Source organism: Gobius niger, assembly GCF_951799975.1.
Source record: "Gobius niger genome assembly, chromosome: 19".
Classification (NCBI taxonomy): Eukaryota; Metazoa; Chordata; class Actinopteri; order Gobiiformes; family Gobiidae; genus Gobius; species Gobius niger.
Window position 1 is genome coordinate 269,046 of NC_136870.1, and position 20,634 is coordinate 289,679.

Here is a 20,634-nt window from a genome sequence, read left to right on the forward strand (position 1 = left end):
CACATCAGACCAAATCATTTTAGTGAAGAGGGGTGTTTGTACTTTATTTCTTTAAATAAGCATATTTTGATAAATCAACCCAGAAATATATATTTTAGTGCATAGGTTTTAATCTGGATTATATTTCTGTTATATTTTTTCGTCTAAGCACAAATGCTCGTCCTGTATTTTTACTGCAGTGCATAGTAATAGTTTAATAATCAGAGTCCTAAAATGTTCCTGTCGTGGCCTTTGTTCCCAGAGCGTGAAACTGCTGAGCAGCCAAAGTTCAGGAAGAGAGTCCATGTCAGGATTAGTTATTAACACACTGAGTTGGCAGAACTTCTGAGTTGCTTCAGAGACATCTCCATTTAGTGAAATACAGAAATATACATGGACTTAATCCAGCCAGACACGTTTCATCAAGAAACCTTCATTTGAATTACAGTGTAAACAAAGGTTTGTATTAATCATATAAATATTAAATACATGTGTGTTTAACTTCAAAGAAAAGTGCCTCTCTTAGGAAGTGGGGGCCCTTAAAAGGGCCGTTGTTTCTCAGATGAAGAGTTATCCTCCAAAGCCGTAAAGAGTGCGGCCCTGTCTCTTCAGGGCGTACACCACGTCCATGGCGGTCACGGTCTTCCTCTTGGCGTGCTCGGTGTACGTCACGGCGTCACGGATCACATTCTCCAGGAAAACCTTGAGCACCCCGCGGGTCTCCTCGTAGATCAGACCGGAGATACTCTTCACTCCGCCGCGGCGAGCCAGACGACGGATAGCGGGCTTGGTGATGCCCTGGATGTTGTCACGGAGCACTTTTACCCAGGCCTTTGCCTCCCTTACCTCTGCCAGACATGTTTTATTGTTCTATGTATAGAAAGTAGAATGCACATCAGCCTCAGACTCCCAATTTATATTCACTGACTGAGAACCTGAAAGAAAACATGTGCACCCTGAATGCGCACTGACAGTGTTTTGTGCCGCAATAGAGAAACAATCCACAGTGCTAATGCCTATTTTGTCATGTACATATCCTTCTTTGGGTAGCAGTCTGCAGCTGTTGCTCTCTAAGAATGTTTTCATCGGATTCAGCGAGTTGCAGGTTCATTCCTCTCTCTACCACTGTGTCCTCCTCAGCTGCAAGGACTAGTTTGTTTGTGTTACTTTCACAAACGTGCTGTAAAATGAATTGCCCAAACTGGCCACTGTGGGCCCTTGTGCATGTAAACCTATGGACAGTTTGGATGTAAGCGAGGGCCGACTGCTAAAATGCATGTCACATATTAGACACAATTTTTGCTAAAACATAGTTCACACAATTACACTGGAAAAAAAGTTGGTATTGTTGGTAATGCATAGTTTTCAGTAACCCAGGGCTGTATGGGTGGCTAGCTTGATACCTTTGCTTTACGTCCCAGTGGCCTATGATGCTCCAGGATAGAGGCGGAGCGCTGAGTTTTCCCGTAGAAAGAGGTGTGAAACCGGGTATATGATGGTATATGATGCCACACTAATCGTTAAAGACCACAATGAAATGAGCATTTGGTTTAGGACAAAATGAAAGAAGAACTGAAATTAACATCCAAGTTAATGCTAAATCCCTGTACGAAGGACATTGTCTGTAACGAAAATTGTGACAATATTAATCGGAACAAAAAAAGATCGAAATTAAGATGGAAAGGAAAAATGCAAAACAAGTAATCAGTGTTATTAACTCTGGACACTCTCATCTTACTGTGGCACCTTTGCATATTGTAAATCACTGCTTATTTGCTTGAATGTATCATTTTGTACTTTGTTTTTGTGTAATTTAGTGCCCTTGCCCGTGCCATTGCTCTTTGTGCCTGGAAAAGGAAATTACCTGTTTTACATGGACTTGATCACATGCAAATAAATCTAAACAACCACCTGGGACTAGCCACGAACAACCAAGGAGTGGTTCGAGAGGCCAAAAAGTCATGATGAATTGAACAATTGATACTTGAAGACGTAACATCTTTCTTCGAGGTTTCTAGGCTCTGCTGGACCACAATCTTAAGACTATCTCCAAGCCGATGGCACCTTACGTACTGTCGCTATGAGGACTGCCCTGTGACAGGAAAGGTCAAGTGTCAAAGCGGCGCTAGCAAGCTAAAGGGAAAAAAGCAGGCCTGTGTGGTCTGTGGACAGAAACACATATCTGCTCTTCTCATCTGGTTCTCGCTCAGGTCAACAGACGGGCCTCCTCTCAGGGTGGACGATTCGGTCCGTCGGCCGTGGCCAGTCGGCCTCCTATAAGTCTTCCCACCTCTCCGGCTTATGGCGTTGCTGCTTCACAGGGTGAGGGCCGAAGAAGTTCTCATTTTTGTGGTGGCCCACAAGCACATGTACCAGTTGGTACCCGGACTCTTGCCCATCCGTGGCCCCTATGCCCCGGTTCTAGGGCACCAATGCATGGTTTGGAAGCTGAAAGGGGGAAGTTGCTACGTTTAGGCCTTCCCCCCTCAGTGGTGGCTACAATCCAAGGGGGTCGAGCTGCATCCGTGACCAGGGCCTACGAGGTCTGGTGGTGTCTTTTTTTGAATGGTGCTCTAATAGGGATCTGGACCCCACATCTTGCTCCATTGAGAATGTGTTGAGATTGCTCCCGGACCTGCTGGACAGGGGCAGGGCTGCCGCAACTGGGTCTTTTTGCGGTGGCCATCACCACTGGTCACATGGGGTTTGATAGCTTTACAGCCTGTCGTCACCTCCTGGTGAAGCGTTTTTTGCGAGAGCCACTTTAGGTCGACAGTGGAGCCTGTGTGAAAACCCACAGACTGCGCTGCTATTTGGCAACAGTACTAGAGGCCGCCATTGGTCCGCCATTGCTGTAGAACCTCCATATTATCGCTAGTGTCCCATTGAAATGCATTGGACTAGACACGTAAAAAACAACTTTAGAGCCTGGTCCCTAATCTAGATATTCCTCCTGTGATAACGCTGGGTTAGATACAATTAAGGAGACCAGGCTGGTTTTCGTAATGTTTAAATCTCGTACTAATGAGGGCCTGTTAGCATTGGAGCAGCACAAAACTACACGTCATGCAAGGGCGGAGTCTACAGTGAAGATCCCGCCCTTATGCCCTTTTTAGGAATATGTTTCGTCAGAGCTGTGGAGGGGAAGTCTGTAAACCTGCCATGATTTCCTCCTCAAGCATAGTCATTGTGGCAAATGGGGAGGAGTGAGCAGGAGACGTCTATTCTTGGCCGTTTCTCAATCCCCAGTATGCGTACTCAGTACTCGTGAACTCCGGGGAACGGACTTGCGGGAGCAGACTCGGAGAACGCACTTGAGAAGAACGTAGTCACAGACTTCCGCCTAACAACATTGGAACATGTGAACTTGAGGGGAGGGGGAGGGCGTCACCAGAGCGCAGCCGCCCGGTGCACTACCATCGACAGCGTCAATAAACGCAAATGTATTGAAATACCACATTGTGTGACATTTGTATCTTTGTATTGTAATTGCGGAAGGTTTTTGTCTGCATGTCAAGCACTTTGTAACAGCTATTGTCTGAAAAGCCATAACATTAAAATAAAGTCATTTATGTATCCTAAATGATACACTTTTAGGCTATATGGTTCCGTCTCATTGGCATGCAGCTTTAAGAGAGGAAATATGACGATCAAGGAATTTCAAAATGATGTTCATACAGCCTGTATGATATGTGTGCACAGCAATCAATGTATACATTGGCCTACAGTATGCTATTTCAATGTGTAGGCGACATAGGTGGGATTCCTCTTGTGATGTAGGCTAGATTAATCATCATTGCACCACTATTACTTAATATTTAAGTAAGAAATAATGCAAAATCTTAGTATTGTTGTATCTTTGTTTGTAATGAGCACAAACATGATAATTAAATACACCGTAATGCAAGGCTCAACAATGGCTCATTGCAGTAGGCTAATTGAAGCAGTGCGTAATTGTTGCCACTAATTACGCATCACCGCATACCCGCCCATAAAAGGCACATGTGCCAAGTGGTTTAATCTGTGAGAGGAAACACCTGAGACCATCGCCATGGACAATGCACTTGCTATTGCGGCCGTTTTTTTGTTCATGGAGGCCGAGGAGAAGGCAGCTAAACTGAGGAGAAGAATTGCGGCCTTGAGAACCATACGCAAAAAGCAAAGACGCAGGAGGTGGCTCGCTCTGGCAATTGCAGTAGGCTTGGTAAGTACCTGCCCACTACCCCTACTTCATTCACAAATGCTACTCACCATTACTGCTCAAAATCTGTTCACTGCAGTTCATAACAAAAATAATAAAACTTTTGGCACATAGCCTACTTTACTGTGCACCTATGCAAATAAATAAATAACTAAATGCAATGGAACAATTCCGATTTGTAAACACTGTAATTTAATTTTGCAGGAACAACAGGCTACTGCAAGATATGTGCAGCCAAACTACACTGTCCCCATGCTGGACGTGTACTTTAATAATGGAGACCCTAAACCTGCCATGCGCCTGACGAGAACAAGCATCACTCGAGTGCTCCAGCTGCTTCCCAGGGAGAAGCACCATGGATGGAGCCATGAGATGGAGGTGCTAGTGACCATTTACTGGCTGGCCTGTGGTGCCTCATACCGCCAAACAGGGGATGTCTGTGCTATTCCACTCTCCACTGTGTGCAGGATTGTACACAGTACTGTGGAAAAAATGATGACCATCCTCCACAGTGTCGTCCATTTCCCCAAAGAGGATGCAATGGAGGCCGTCGGTGCGGGATTTGCACGCATGGCTGGCCATGATGCCTTCAAATATGCAGCTGGGGCAATAGACGGGTGCCATATTCGAATAGTGCCCCCAGCTGAGCCACAGAGGGCATCCTACATCAATAGGAAACTTTTTCCTTCTATTATATTGCAGGCCATCTGTGACGCACAAGGGGCTTTCTTAGATGTCTTTGTGGGGAACCCAAGATCGGTCCATGACGCACTTGTGCTGAGGAGATGTCCAATGTATAAAGAGAGTCTGTACCCCCCTGCTGGTTATTTTTTGTTGGGAGACGGAGGATACCCGTGCCTGCAGCGTCCTGTCTGCCTCATGACGCCCGGTACAACAGGCATCACGCCAGAGGCCGCAACGTCATGGAGCGCGCCTTTGGAATGCTGAAGACGCGCTGGAGGTCCATATTTTTACGCGCAGTAGAGGTGCGGCCAAAATTTGCCCCACTTGTGGTCGGGGCCTGTTGCATCCTCCACAACATCTGCGTGGCCTCGGAGGATGTGCTGGAGGAACCGGAGGAAGGTGACGATGGAGAAGATGAGGAGCAGACTGAACCAGCGGCCATCGAAACCTCAGGCAACAGAATGCGCGCCCGTCTTGCTGCTGAGACGTCTGCCCCAGCACAACTGCACGATTGTTTAAGAGAGCACGATTATATGTAATGTCTTACTTCGTATGTTTTTGTCTGTGCCTATTATTTACTAGCATGCATACAACTTTTGTTATTTGCTTATCTTGTACACTTGTTTGATGCACCTCACACCCAAAACATTTCACAAGAATAAATTCAAACTATGCATGCTACATCCTGCCTCTTGATTATATGCATTGGTTGTTTTGAGAAATATAGGCAATAAATACAGGCCACAAAATGTTTGTATAGAAAGAGGGCAAACTTTTTTATAATACAGCAAAATAAATTAGGAGCCTGAAAACCTATGTACAAAAGAAAAATCATTTAACGCACTAAAATTATTTATTTGCAAATTTTTCAAATAAGGCCAGAAAACGCTCAGCCCTGTCAGCGGAGGCCCGCTCCCTCTCTTCCTCCCTCGCCAGTGCTTCACGCATGGCTTCGTCCTCCTTCTCCGCCTGCTCCTTGAAGAAGTGGAGAAGCTCAGTGGCTGCTGGACGCTTTCGTCCACGAGACGGCCCAGGCTCTGGAGCAGTGTCAGGGGGGGCGTCTGACACGATCACCCCACCGCCTGGGGCCGATATATTTGCTGCCACGACCACAGGCGGGCTGATGGAGCGCTGCCCGCGAAGGACGGCATCCATGGGCCCGTACCACGGCCACGTATCGGCCGTTAATGTCCCCTTTTCATTTCCCTTCCCTGTGGAAGGGTCACGGAGCTCCTGAAGTGTGACAGTAAAGAACAATGAGCCTACAATGATAATACAATGCCCCATGTCAATGACCATGACAGTTGGTATTTGGAGACCCACCTTGTATCGGTCTTTTAGATTATTCCACTTTTTCTTTGCCTGTTTGGCTGAAATGGACAGGCCAGAGGTGGACACAAAACTCCTGCAAAATAAGTGTGACAGGAACATGAATTCCATTGACAAGTCGCAATATAACCAAACAAACAATGCAACACAAATGAAAAAATGTATAGGCTATAGATTTTCTTACTCCCGTCCGACAGTCGCCGAGTTGCGCTTGCCTGTAAATTTGTCCTCATTTGCCCCTCTCCTCTCAATGAGGGCATTTGTTTCCTCTGTTGTCCCTTTAGTTGTAACATTGGAATTAAAATATTATACATATGGCCATTAGATTACATTTCAACATATGCAGGGTGCTTGTATTTTACTTGTGGAATGAAGGTGTGGAAGGTGTGAATTTGGGTACTTACAGGTGTGCGTCTTTTCATTCTCCATTGTTTTTTTTGAATGGGCGGTCGTTCGAAATGCATGCCGGGTTATATAGCTGGCGGAGAACGCACAAGTCTCCTCTGATGCATCCTCGGTGAAACGGGCGGAGCAAGTTCTCATCCGGGGATTTACAGCGAACTTGCTGAGAAGCGAACTTTGAATTGGAACAGGACTTGGGCCACGCGGGATGACGTTTCACGAGTCCACGAGCACACAAGTCCGCACAAGTACACAGACTGAGAAACGGCCCTTGTTTACAGTCGATGGTGAAAACGCCCTCAGTTGTGATGTCAACCATGAGACACAAAACATGACATAATGCTATTTTTTAAATATTTTCAAAGAAAATACATTTAAAAAGAAAGGCAAAATTAGATTTATTTTGGTATATAAGATTTACTGTTATTTTATGATTTATAGATTTATTGTCACATTAAAAATTTACTCACAGTGGAACGAGTTACTATTTTCTTTTTTACTCAAGTAAAAGAAAGATACTTCATTTTAATATTACTTAAGTCGAAGTAAAAAGTAGTGTATGCAATAAGTACTATTTACTTAAAAAACGTACTCAAGCACATGAACTTGAGTAATGTCACTGAGTACTCCCCACCGTTTAGTGCTTACAGCCGGTCCAGGTGAGGCAGGCAGATAGCTGTAGTTTTACCTAACCACTAGATGTCCTCATGGTACCTCTTGTAAACCACCGCCATGCAGAGGCGGGCACTAGTATGGAGTAGTAATATCATTCTTTTTACTTCTACTTGAGTAATATTGCAATGAAGTATCTTTACTTTTACTTGAGTAAAAGTGTCACTGTGAGTAAATTGTAAAGTTATAAAAGCTTCATGTTGACCTAAAATATGTACAGTTTGTGAAAAAATACCTATATTTGTGTTTAGTGCCCGTTTTATTTACATTATTTCACATTTGGTTTCTCATAATTTGACACAGCTGAAACATAAATCAGTTACTCAATACACACAGTACTCAAATATAACATTTTCTCCAAGTACATTTGGGGGGAGGTTTGGGCCCATATGTGTTGCATATGGGCCCCCTTTAACTTTTCGACATTTTGCCACGCTATGGACCATAAACTTAAATATGTTTAGTTGAAATTGTATGTGGAAAACACACACTAAGTGACACAAAATCGTGAAGTGAAATGAAATTTATACATGATTTAGAATTTTTATTTTTTGTAAATAAAAAGCTGAAGAGTGGGATGTGCATAAGTACCCCCCCCCCCCCCCCCCCCCCCTTTCCTCTAAGTCCAACCAACTGCCTTCAGAAGTTGCCTGATGATTCCTGAATGATCACACATGGCCCCCTGACTAAATCGAGTCTACCTGTGTGTGATCTGATGTCAGTTCAAATACAGCTGCTCTGTGATGGTTTCAGGTCTCTTAGAGACTATTGTGGAGCAGAAGCATCATGAAGAACACACCAGACAGGTCCGGGATATCCAAGTATAAAGCTGGGTTAGGTTATAAAAAGATTTTCAAAGCTTTGAACTTCTCTCAAAGTACAGTTAAATAAACCATCCAGGAATGGAAAGAGTCTGACATCACTGCAAACCTACCAAGACCCGGCCGTCCTCCTAAACTTACAGACCGAACAAGGACAGCACTGACCACAGCTGTTACAGAGAAGCCTATGATGACCCTGGATGAACTGCAGAGAGACACAGCTCAGGTGGGGGAAACTGTACACAGGACAACTATTAGTCGAACACTGCACCAATCTGGCTTTTGTGGCAGAGTGGAGGCTACATGGCTTCTGGCAAACAGACAACATGTTTCCTTTTAAAAATGGCTTCTTCTAACCACATCCTGTGTATCACTTAGTGTGTGTCTTTCACATAAGATTTAAATTAGATATATTTATGTTTATGGCCCATAGCGTGGCAAAATATTGAAAAGTTAAATGGTGGCTGATATTTACGCAACCCACTGCACACATTTACTGTAGAATCCACTGAAATCCTTAATTTTACAGTCTGATTATACAGAAACTTTGCCGCATTGATGTCACAGTTTTTAAGTGTTTTTGTCATGATTTCATCTCCTTTTGACACTTTTTTTGTGATGTTTTTGTTGCTTTTTCATAGTTCTTTCTATTGCTTTTTTTAACACTTTTTTGTTGCATGCTCATCACGTTTTTGTCACTATTGGAGTTTTATTGTGCCAAGAAGGTTTTAGATTGGGGTGAAGCCAAACTGGTTTTGTCCAAATCTAAAAGCGTCTTGACTGGAGCTTACAGCCTACAGACCAGTGTCACGACTCATTTAAAAGTTAAGACTTACAAAACTGATCTTGCATCATATTTTTCTTCGCTTTTTGACCATTTTTTTGTCACTTTTTCCATGGATTTTTTGGTCACTTTTTTTTTATTCTTTGACAATTTTTTGTGGCTCTATGGTTGATTTTTTGTCACTTTTTGATTTGGGTAAAGCCAAATTCTAAACGCAATCGCGAGTAGGGCGAGGCTTAAGCCATGTTTATTTCCCAGCCACGTGATTGTCCCACCGGCCGTGGGCACGGGTGAATATGGGCCGCAGTGCATTGCAGTACTGCTGTCCGAGGACAACCCGGCGTCACAACGTGAGTGAATGAGATCTGACTGCCATGCGCGTGTCTTTTTTATTTATTTTTTTATTTACATTAAATCATATGTACACATATACATTATTTACAACTTATATTCTTAAACATTCATGTTCGATTCGTTTATCCTTACTTTACTTATACAGCATTTTAAAGCATTTTTGCAAGCACTACGTCAAAAACAAGAGAGAGCAAAGACAACACTAAAATAATAATAACAAAAACAAAAAGAACAAAAAGACACAAATTAAACAGAAATGAAAATGACAGCATTAATGAATGAATCAATTCTTCATATATGTTGATTAAGTGTATTGATTTTTTGTTTGTTATACGTGCGCGTGTGTGTGAATCCAAACAGGGCGATGTGTGTCATCGTCACTCACTGCTACTGCAGGCTGTAGACGCTCCGCACCGGCACAGTTACATCCTCCAAAACACATCACATCTGTGTGTTTCTCCTGCCGGTGACTGAGGCTGTGGGTCATTATACATCCAGTGCGCTGCGTAATGTCAGAGGCGCAGACAAATGTGTAAGATCCAATCCTGGCCATATGCCGTCTCCGAAAAAAAGTACATGCACAATGTTGTCCAACAACTGGCCAGTTGGATCTCAAACACAGGAGAGCAAAATTCGGGACAGAAGAGTATGAGATGGAGGAAAAAGTAAAAAAAAAAAAAAAAATGTTTAAAGCAATACCAAATCAGAAAGGGTTGGATTATAGGGTTCGGGTTCAGCTAAGTAACTGTATGGGGGTGGTGTGCATTCCATTGTAATAAAGTCTGTCAGTCAATGTTTCCAATGATTAATATGGATGATATTTCGTTTTTTCCAGTTCATGAAGATAGTTTTCTTGGCGATGGTTAGAGCTATGAGAACTAGTTTGAGGTTTATTGTTTTATTGTTGAGTATTGTGAGGTCCCCTAGTAAGCAGAGCAGGGGAGACAGTGGGATGTGGCAGTCCAGCAGGGAGGAGAGTGCCTGTGTTTGACGGGGGTGCAGTGCCAGGTGGCATGAGTGTATGTATCGGTGCAATTTTGGGTGCAGTGTGAGCAGATGTCTGATGTAAATCCCATTTTTGCTAATCTTTCCCCTGTGTAGTGAGTTCGGTGTAGTGTCTTGTACTGTATTAATTGTAAATTGGCATTTTTAGTCATGAAATATACATTCTTACAGATTTGACTCAGGAGTCAGCATCGAGAGCAATTGAGAGCTTTCCCATTTGGTTGTTGGTATACATATTGACTGAATGGGTTTTGATATTGTTTTGTATATTTTTGAGAGTAGTTTTTTAGACGATGAAATGTTTATGAAGTTCGATATTGCAGGTGGAAGTTGAAGATTTGTAGATCTGTTTATTTTTGATAGAAGTGAGGATTTGAGCTGTAAATATTACAGAAACTGATTACTCCCGATGCCGAACTCCTGGGTCAGTAATGGAAAGGGTATTAATTTGTTTGATTTGAAAATATGGTTAATGTGAGTGATACCCTTTGTTGCCCATGTGCGAAAGTTAAGTATTTTCTTATTGCTAATAAAATCAGGGTTATTCCAGAGTGGAGTGAATTTAGTTGGGGCAAGTGTACAATTAGTGATTAGTCAGAGTTGAGGCAATTGTGATTGCTTTGAAACATGCGTGGTGTTTAATGGATTGGGTAAGGAATGGGATGTCTGATAGGTGTATGTCCTCGCAGAGTGTTTGTTCCAAGTCTAACCATATAATGTCAGATTGAGTGGGGTGTGTCCATTTATATATGTATTGTAGTAGATTAGCTAGAGAATAGTATTGAAAAATTTGGTGCATCTAACCCCTTGAGATTTATTTTTTTGTAAGGTGGTGAGTTTAATCCTTGGTGTTTTGTTTTTCCAATAAAAATGAGAGATGACTGAGTCTAGTTTCTTGAACCACCTGGGTTTGGGGTGAGTTGGAACCATTGAAAATGAATAATTTCATTTGGGTAGGATAGTCATTTTTATCACTGCTATTCTGCCGGTTATGGAAAGTGGTAAGTTGAGCCAGCGGAGTAGGTCTTCTTCTATTGTTCTCAGTAATGGGGTAAAGTTGAGGGCACTCAACTCTGACAGCTTGGAGGAGACCCTCACGCCTAAATAAGTGATGTGACCTGCCATTTTCTTTCTAAGATTATAAATATTGTCTAATGACGATCATTCTCAGGCGGCACGGTGGCGCAGCGGTTAGCGCTCACGCCTCACAGCTAGAAGGTTCAATTCCCACCTGGACAGGGCCTTTCTGTGTGGAGTTTGCATGTTCTCCCCGTGCCTGCGTAGGTTTCCTCCGGGTACTCCGGTTTCCCCTACCACTAAAAACATGTACAATAGATTCCCCTCTGGGGCCAGGACTCCCCTGAAAAAGAGATTCTTAATCTCAGTGGGACCATCCTGGTTAAATAAAGGTTAATAATAATAAAATAATAATTAGGCTATTTCATTTCAAAACCAACGTATTATTTTTTAGATTGTACTTGCACCGTGATGCTCCAAACCGCAGGTCCTGCACCGTGAACCGAGAGAGCTGAACCCCTAATATTTATCCATAATTATTCCACTGTCTCTTGAATTCTATTTCCTGAGTTTAGTGAACATATAGTCGTTGTAGTCTCTGTGCACTCTGCTGGTGCTCTGGACACCGGGATCACTCCTTTCTGCACAATGCAGGAGGAGGTCACTTTGCACTTGACTATACAGTCATTACAGAGGTTCTGGGATAGCAGAGGCTCAGAGCTTTGTTTGGTCAAAGGGTCAGGTCATGAGTAAAATTCATCAAATACAAGAAAGGAGTCCGGGTGCATAAAACACTCCAATTGCAGTTTGTTTGAAATTATTTTGAGCTTTCATTCTTTTACACATTTGTAGTGGCCATAGTTTTTGTAATGGGTTGGGAACCACTGGTCTACTTGCAGATCTACAGCTGTACTGAGTGACGGGTTATAAGGACTAGGGTGGACATTTCTTTGTAATAACTCATAATCTCAGAATATCAAATGTGGACACTAGCTTCGGCCGAGTCTCAGCTAGTTAGTAAATAAATAGGAGACAGACTCACTTAGGAGTTAACCTCTTAACCCCCACCTGAACTGAGCACATTTTCCCCAGTTTGGCTTTACCCAAATCTAAAAGCTTCTTGAAAAAAGCACCAAAACAGCTACAAACACGAGACAAAAATATGACGAAAAAGCAACAAAACAAAAGCCAACAAAAAAGTGAGTCAAAAGCAATGGGCTATATGCACAGTGACCCCACGTGATTTCCGCCTGCGTTATGTCTTCCCATTAAACATGAGCAGGTCCCACAGAAATGAAGCAATAGCTTAAGATTTGGTAAAGGACAGTGAGTAAAAGTTTGGATGTGACGGAGCAGGTTAAAAAATATTACATGAGACGTAACGACTTCACTGGAGGAAACTCTGTGTTCATAGTGGTGGATGTTTTTGTCTTGAGGCTAACGCGGCTAACGCGGCTAACGCGGCTAAGGCGGCTAAGGCGGCTAAGGCGGCTAACGCGGCTAACAAAATAAAAAATAAATCTAGCGCAAAGTTTTGAACGAGCCTGCGCAAAACAGAATCGTCCTGTTAGTTTAAATAATATTTACTTGTTTACATGTTATATTATTATTTTTCAACACTAGCCTTTAGCTCTAAGATAAAGCTCCGCCCCTTACGAGCGCTGGCGTTTCCTTTGGGTGCTGGATTCACAGCGAACATGATGTTTGTAATACGTTGCTGTGACATCATCAGTAACTCGTTGTCCTTAACCAGATCCTGAGCTATCTCTATATTTGTGTGGGAGCCTGCTAATTGTGAACAGAGCCGGTGCTGGCCCTTCTGGGGCCCTAAGCAAAAATCCACATGGGGGCCCTACAGTATGCATACGCATCCCATGGTTATTCGGGCGGACCTATTTACGGTCAAAAACAGTTCCACTGTGCAGTAAAGCAGGGCAGAAGTGGAAAATAATTACCTCAATTCAATCAATCAGAATCACTAACCACTAAGCCATCGTCCAACTGGGATTTAGGACGACTACTCGTCTATTTCCCCCATTTTTTAGAATGGCAAATGGTCCCATTCTCTCACTTCTGGCCCTGACCCACAGTTTGGGAACCGCTGATTTAAAACTAACTGAAACCTGCACCTGATGGTTATTTCTGTCTGACCACTGAGAATTAGCCTGTGAGTCGCCCAACTCGTTATAGACTGTGCACATTCAGAGAACCAGAGTTACTGTAAGTTACTGTGCTCGTGAGAACCGTGTGGATTCAACTCCTCTTTGAGACAAAACGGCCACGGACACGACTTTACTTTCGTCTATCCATCAAACTACTGTCCTGATTCTCCGCTAGACACAACAAGAAGAGAGTTTACATGAGTGTGAGGCCGATGCCCCGAGTCCGCGCAGACAAAACATGAGAGCTGCGCCCGGGACACGGGGACGTGATGCAGCCGCGGAGGAGCCGCACATGAGGCAAAGCACCGGGAGACAAACGGCCGAGCGGGACACGAGCGGAGAAGCACTCGCACGTTGGGAGAGACGGGGAAGGCGGTCGGTCTCTCCTGATCATTCACTTGCAGACTGCTCCATTTTGGTGTTATATGTGGCAAAGTAGGCGGAGGGTGAGAGAGCGCCTGTCCCTGTAAAAACGCGTTGATTAATCAGTGAAACAACAGGGTAGTTTGACTGAGATGCGGGGCCCTTGCAGCCGCGGGGGCCCTACGCACCTTGCTTAGTCTGCGTATAGGAAGAACCGGCTCTGATTGTGAATGTAAACGATCGCTGACAGGAAGTCCAGCGTCTGGCTGACTGTCCAGGAAGACGTCACGTGGGGAAACTGTGCATACAGCCTATATGACAAAAAGCGTCAAAAACGCGGTGACAACGCAACAAAAAAGTTATGATCAGTTTTGTAGGCCTTAGCTTTCAAATGAGGTATTACACAGGCCTATGGATTGTAAACTATGCAGTCGAAAAGCTCTTAGATTTGAGTAAAGCCGCCTGGAGAAAAATAAAGAGGTTAAAGGAACCTGCAGATATACATATTATTTTGAAAGGGCCAACCGGAACTACTACTTTGATTTCGCGCCTCGCTCGTGCCTGGAGCAGCACCGCCGCGGCACGAGCGCTCGCTCAGTCAGTCAGTCGCGAGCTCCGGAGTAGTGTCTGCGGAGCCTTCACCTGCGCTCTCTTTACCGTCTCTGTACCGTCTTTACAGGTCACAAATACCATCAGACGCGAAATACACTTCACATACAAACTTTAAAGCCGTGGAACCGCCATTTGGGCTTCGATCCGGACAACTTCTTCCACTCTCTGGAGACAAGGAACAGCGTATCCCCACGACCGAGACCGAGCGACACCTGGATATTATTTACTCAAGTTAGCTAAAGGTGAGTGAGCTAGCCCGCTTACTTTTCTGTTGTGCTTCACTTACAGTCACTAAAGTCGCGTTTTTGTGTGTCCTTATTCGGGCTATTTCTCAATATAGAACCAGTCGGAAGGGTCCCGGTTTAGACCAGGTTTACAAGTGTTGGACCTGATGAAGATTGTTATCTACGTGAGTCCCGGTTTAGTCCATTTCCACTCGGTTTAGACCTACTTAACTCGTAGTTTACAGCTGCCCCTGTTTTAGTCCTGCTTGAGTCTTGGATTTGAAACTGCTGGCTCTTCTTGACAGAATTCGCCTGGAGCTATGACAATGTTGTCTCTGCAGCGCCGTAATTATAATGTCAAATGTTCTGCTATGACAGAGAATATATCTACTGGCTATGATGACTTTCAACCAGCACTTTATAGCAGCGAGTTACATGTATTGTTCTTAAATTTTGAACATGAAGTAGCTACGGTAAAGCTCTAATTTCTAATGGAATAACACTGTAGTATGTATACTGGTATGCACGTTATAGCCTTTACTACTACTACAGTTACTACTACTAATCCTTTTGATATTTGACTTTTCGTCCTAGGCTTTACTATTCATCTATCCTTAGAATCTGCAGTTATTACAAGTAAGTAGTTACTTATAATGCCAATCCAATAAAACTCAATAGTTTTACTGTGTTTCAGGGAGTTAATAACAGGTTCACCGGGCGTAACCACTCAAACATGTACAGTAGGTTCCCCTCTTCCTCTGGCTCTAGGACTCACCTGAAGAGAGATTCTGAAATCTCAGTGGGGACTCTCCTGGTAAATAAAGTGTCTTTTGTGATACAGAGTTTGGGAAATTCTACAGCTACCATGGAGATCCACCATCTTTGCAGATGTTACATTTCCATAGACTAATAATAGCTAAAAACTGTATGAAAAGTGGAGGAAAAGCCAGTGGAACAGCTCCGTTAGCTGCTGAGTTACTGCTGGTAAATACATCTAACTCACTGTGGTGTCCAAGTGTTTTAATGTGGACAATAACTCCAGTATTTTAACTTTTAAAATCATTATTTTACAATTGCTGCTAATCCCATAATACTTCGCAATATGACATCACATTCCTGAACCCTATTGGGAAATACAAAACAATACGATTTTATATGATTTAAAAAAGAAGGATTCATAAAATTAACCGCCCCATTGTCCAGGTTTCTCCCTTATGCCCTAAAAATAAAATGCACAAATATTCATACATCAACTTATTAGAAGTCAATTTTAACAGCTGCGTTGATAGACCGTACTCTTCCTCTGTCTCGCTCCTCCTCATCCTCTCCACTACGCCCGCCTTCCTCCAGAGATTTGCCTAATGAGCCCATTATGCTGCGGCCTGTTTACATTCCAGCCGGCGGTGGCTGCGGTGGCGAGGTGCACTTGTTTACAGCTTGGCGGGGAGTCCGCGGCCAGTTTTAGATGGCGTGTCAGGATGCAAGCATGCTCTGGCTTCCACTGCTGGCTATCACGTGAAATAACACCGCCGTATTCCTCCGGAGCTTTTAAAATAGTATAGTAACAGATTGTATTACCTCCATTGGGACTGTACCTGATCTGAACCGCCCTGAGCTTACAGTGTGGCGCTATGGGACACACTCTTGGACTTCTGCTGCAGTACAACTGCCCATCAGCAGTGGACATATTGCAGGATGTTGGGCACCTCAAGCTGGGACATTTTGTGTTTTATAACTTTTTGCACCAAGGGTAACACAATTTGAATAATCTGCATGTGATCATGTGAAAAAACTGACAATACAACCAACTCCTGAACTGAGCTATACACCTAGAATGTCTTTGCATGCTGACCCACACATATGATCCATATTATCTAGCATGAAGCTACATGTTTTGGCAAAATCTGGCGGCTTCGATTGATCAGACTTTAATTTACAAATCTCCGTTTTTTTTCTTTGTATTGGTTGATTGAATCAGAATTGAGCAGATAGGGCTTTGTGATTGTGACAAAAACACTAATGGTTTGCCAAGCTTTTACAAACCAAGCTGCCCATTATTAGCATAAGTGATTTGAATCCCACTTGTGTCTTAGCATCCTTGTTTTTCACACCATTAAGCTGGACACTTCACTTCCAGAGGCAGAGCTTAAAACCGTAGTGACTTGGTTGGCTAATGACCAATTTTACAGGTGAGTTCTAATGAGCCATTTAAAACCAGCGGGCAGTATTGCTCCATTAGCACTTTGGCGTGACCGAGACGGTTGAGTTTTCTTCATTGACAAATAGAGTTTGTTTTTACTGAACCCTTCCACCTCCAGTTACTTTGAGGGAAAAATCTATTGTAATTTGCATTTGCAATGAAATAGACATGTCACCATTGCTCTACCTCCCTCTTTCCCTCTCTCCTGTGTGTGTTTTGACACTGTGGTCAGCTCTGTTTGTCTTTCCCCTCTTCTGCTCCTTTTCCGTCGTGGCACTGGTCCAGTGGTGGTGTGAGGGTAGAAGATGCTTCCTCAAAGGCCAGGGAATGTTGTTGATGGAGCAAGGTTGATTCCTGGATGGAAAGACTGACAGATTAGCCGCTCCATTGTCTCTCAATGCAAACCACACAAACAAGTGGAGATGGAGGGGGTCCTGTGGTGTTTTTGATTGTGCTGAACGAGTGTGGAAAAACACCTAATTACAGTCTTTTTGTGATTAGCTTAATGTTTAATGTATTCATAGACACATTTAACCACATTAACAGAAGCATTCACATTTGAGAGAAGATTGCTGAACTCAAGCAAGAATGACACATTTAGAGACAGCTGATTCTGTTTTGGAATCGCATAAGACCCATAGACTCATGTTACAGTGCCAATAACATTAGCACCTGAATATCCATCTGGGATCTCTATGGCTTCTCTTGTTTGGGGAGAGGATGGACTTTTAGCGCTGCATTTGCTGCTCATTGAATTGAGTCGACTTTGTTTCAGCCAATCACAGCCAAGTCTTGAAACAACAAACTGCAAAGCCTTTAAATATTTATTTATCAGAAAGGTTTTGTGCGTTTTTAAGTCTGTAGCAGCACCTTGTGTTTTCCCATTGCACGTTTTTAATTAGTACCTATAAAAGTGCTTCTTGGTATTTGTTAATGTCACACTTGCAGCAATACCGCCATGTGGCTGATTTGGTCCAAAGCTCTCGTGTGCTTGTGAACTCACAAATACCGCTAGAATTTGGCTTGCAGGCAAGGTCACTAGTTTGTAACACAGAGAAAAAAGCAGAAGAAGCGCTTTGGGCCTGATAAAGGTAGAAAAGTGCTACAAGTTGAGTCCATTTACCATTTATAGTTTGTTGTTAAGCTGTCATTATTTCCAGTCTTTGCTCAAATTCTCATTCATTGATTTACTTTTTAGTTAAAGGTCATCCACTGCAATCACAATATTTATAACTGTCCATTGTCTTACAGAGGGAAGCCATTGGTCCCTTTATGACCAACCAACCAGTCTCCATCTTGAAACTTCTGGACCTCTGAAGATGGACCTAACCTCTGAGGAGAAGCAGGTTTTCTGATGTCCCATTGTTCCCAGACATTTTTGACCCTGGGGCGTGGACACATAGTTGGGGATTTGGCAGCTGACTGTTAACTCCGTTCAGATGGTTGCGCGACTTAAACCCCAGTGAAGAAAGAGTCGGGGTCTGGCCTGGGTGCGGGAAGAGCCATGGGGAAGGAGCAGGATTTACTGGGGGCCGTGAAGAGCGGAGACCTGCTGCTGGCCCACAAGCTCCTTGCCAAAGTCAAGGGCAACAAAGCAAGTGAGTACTGCTGCCACAATTCGACTAATGCTGCATATTCAGTAGTCGACCTCCTTCATCACCTGCTGGTGTCATGAGGTGATGAGTTTGTGTTTTGACTGCATCACCATATTGTTACAAGTGTATACAAGCGATCACTGTTATTGTTTACTTCTGCAATTTTCGCCGGATGTTTTGGTGAACGGTCGGCAACAGCTGATGCAGCCAGGTCTCTAGCTCGGGTTTATAAAATGATAGATCTGTTACAGCGCAAGAGAAGCAATGCCCTGTTCATGGACATTGTTTTATGGCGATCATAGGATTTTAATAAAATGTTTATCAAATGTGAAACGAAAAATGCCTACCATGGCCAACGTACGTGACGACATCGCGATCGCTCGTATTCTGGTGATGACTAATTGGCTAAATGGTGTGGTGTGCAACAACAAAATGTTTGGATTTATGTCCTCTGTTATTTAGACGGTCTGCTTTGCCAGGCAAAAAAAAACACACACCAGATGTGCATGGACTAAAGGGTACAAAGGTATTCCACTAAACTAATCAGATAAAATAAGAAAAATGATTATTTTAGCTTTATATAGCGAGGTTGCTGCGGCCGATGTCATGTGGTTAGTCATGTGGTTAGGGCTGCCGCCATAAATGCCTTAAATGGAACACCGTTCCAACCGCAGTCGTGGGTTTGAGTCCCGGCCCTGACAGTTTACTGGGTGTCTCATCCTGAGCTGTCTAGTAGAGCCTATGGGAAAAAAGAGAAAAAGGTGAGAAGTAAATAAATTAAGTTTTTAATTTAACAAAGAAGTTCAGTGTGGCCTACATCGAAGTCTGTCCACACTTCAAAAGGATCAGGGTGTCGACCACAAACCCCACTCCTCGCAGCAGTCACGGCCGAGGACAATTTCAGAGTTAAGTGGATTCAGAGTGTGCCAAAACATGAGCTAATCTCCACAACACAGCCCCCTGCCGCTCTCTCTTCTGGGCTTTTTCAAGGACTGTCTTTTCTTTGAGACGCCCCTTATCTGCAGATATCCCGGCGAGGCGACAAGCGCACTTGCGTTACTGTAGCTTTGTTGAGACTGACACAGCGTCGGTGGCGGCTCATCGCGGCCCGGGGAAAGTTAAGGCCAAGTCCCCTCCCCTTCGGTGGTGTTATCTGTGGAGGGCTTTCATCACAACGGCCGGCTCCAGCGAGAGGAACAAAGAGCTGGCTGTCAGACAAGGCGCTCACTGCTGGAAAAGTCAGGCTGATGTTTTCGGCGCTTTGGGCAGGCCATGATAATGCTCCTGCATGTGTTCTGAGGCTGAGGGAGGAATTCAAATTGCAATTTGAATGGTTGAAATTCACAAATAACAAAATATAGATGTGGCATAAGACAGGTGACTTTTATGACAATGAATACTTCCTCTTGTAGTCGCTGACTGTATTGCTAGACTTTAGTCTCTGAACGCCTCGTTCAAGTGTGAAACACTTTTACAACAGCAATCTCTGGTGATTGTTGTCATGTTTCTGGCGTGCCAATGTTTTTGTTTTCACTCAGATAAAACGGCGCTCTGCTTTTTCCATTTCACCAAACAGCCCAATCTCTGATGTAATAATGAACACTAATGTAGTTAAATGCAATGGGATGCCTCTGGTAGTAGCAGCGTGTGTGCTGAAAACACTCTGCAAATGTCCTTATGTTGACAAGCTTCATAGATCTTTCTAAAGTCTTCCCTCTTCCTCCTCAGTCACATCAGCCTCAACAGGACCACTGATAATAATGCATCACATACAAATCTCTTAATATGTCTCACACTTCTTTTTTGAAAGACGACAGGGCAGCATACTAGAGTAGAGATGTTTACTTCCTGTGACTAACAGTCACCTAGACTGTTAGGCACCGTCCCTGTTCGTTTGCACGGACTCCTGCTGTGTGTGGACTGGTGCTGCCAGTGTCTGACAGCATCAGTCAGCAGCTGCCAGATGACCTACACTGGGCCGCCACGTCGATGGGAGCGCATGGATTGTAGGCCAATGTTGACCTGCTTTCAGAGCTTTCAGTGCCATCATGCTAAAATCGTATTCCGGGCCACTGGTGTCACTACCTTTAACCTCAACCTTAGCGGTTTTTTACATTTCACAGACTTGTTTACTTGACTGAAAGAAAATGTTGTAGCTAAACTTTGCATTCAGCTACAAACCTGCAATGAAGGTTTAACATTATATATATATACTAGCTGAGACCCGGCC

The 20,634-nt window shown here is 43.6% G+C and overlaps 2 protein-coding genes and 1 pseudogene across 5 annotated transcripts in view; 2 read left to right on the top strand and 1 right to left on the bottom strand.

The window, feature by feature from the left end:
* Window positions 1-549: 549 nt before the first annotated feature.
* LOC306978727 (histone H4-like) lies at window positions 550-838 on the bottom strand (annotated as a pseudogene). Its single transcript has one exon. The product of its transcript is annotated as a histone H4-like (transcript).
* A 3,192-nt stretch (window positions 839-4,030) lies between these two features.
* LOC306978286 (putative nuclease HARBI1) lies at window positions 4,031-5,403 on the top strand (the record flags this gene model as incomplete). The annotated part of the gene is made up of 3 exons (XM_079576809.1): window positions 4,031-4,183; window positions 4,385-4,974; window positions 5,022-5,403. 3 exons carry the CDS (start codon window positions 4,031-4,033, stop codon window positions 5,401-5,403), a joined length of 1,125 nt encoding a protein of 374 aa, XP_079432935.1.
* An 8,951-nt stretch (window positions 5,404-14,354) lies between these two features.
* Window positions 14,355-20,634, top strand: part of LOC306978994 (CASK interacting protein 2) — a 68,482-nt gene continuing 62,202 nt past the window's right edge. For all 3 annotated transcript variants that reach the window (XM_079577750.1, XM_079577751.1, XM_079577752.1), the window contains exons 1-2: window positions 14,355-14,627; window positions 18,061-18,407. In XM_079577750.1, coding sequence (XP_079433876.1) covers window positions 18,314-18,407 — 94 coding nt within the window. In that variant the 5' untranslated portion in view covers window positions 14,355-14,627; window positions 18,061-18,313. The remainder of the gene's footprint in view (window positions 14,628-18,060; window positions 18,408-20,634) is intronic.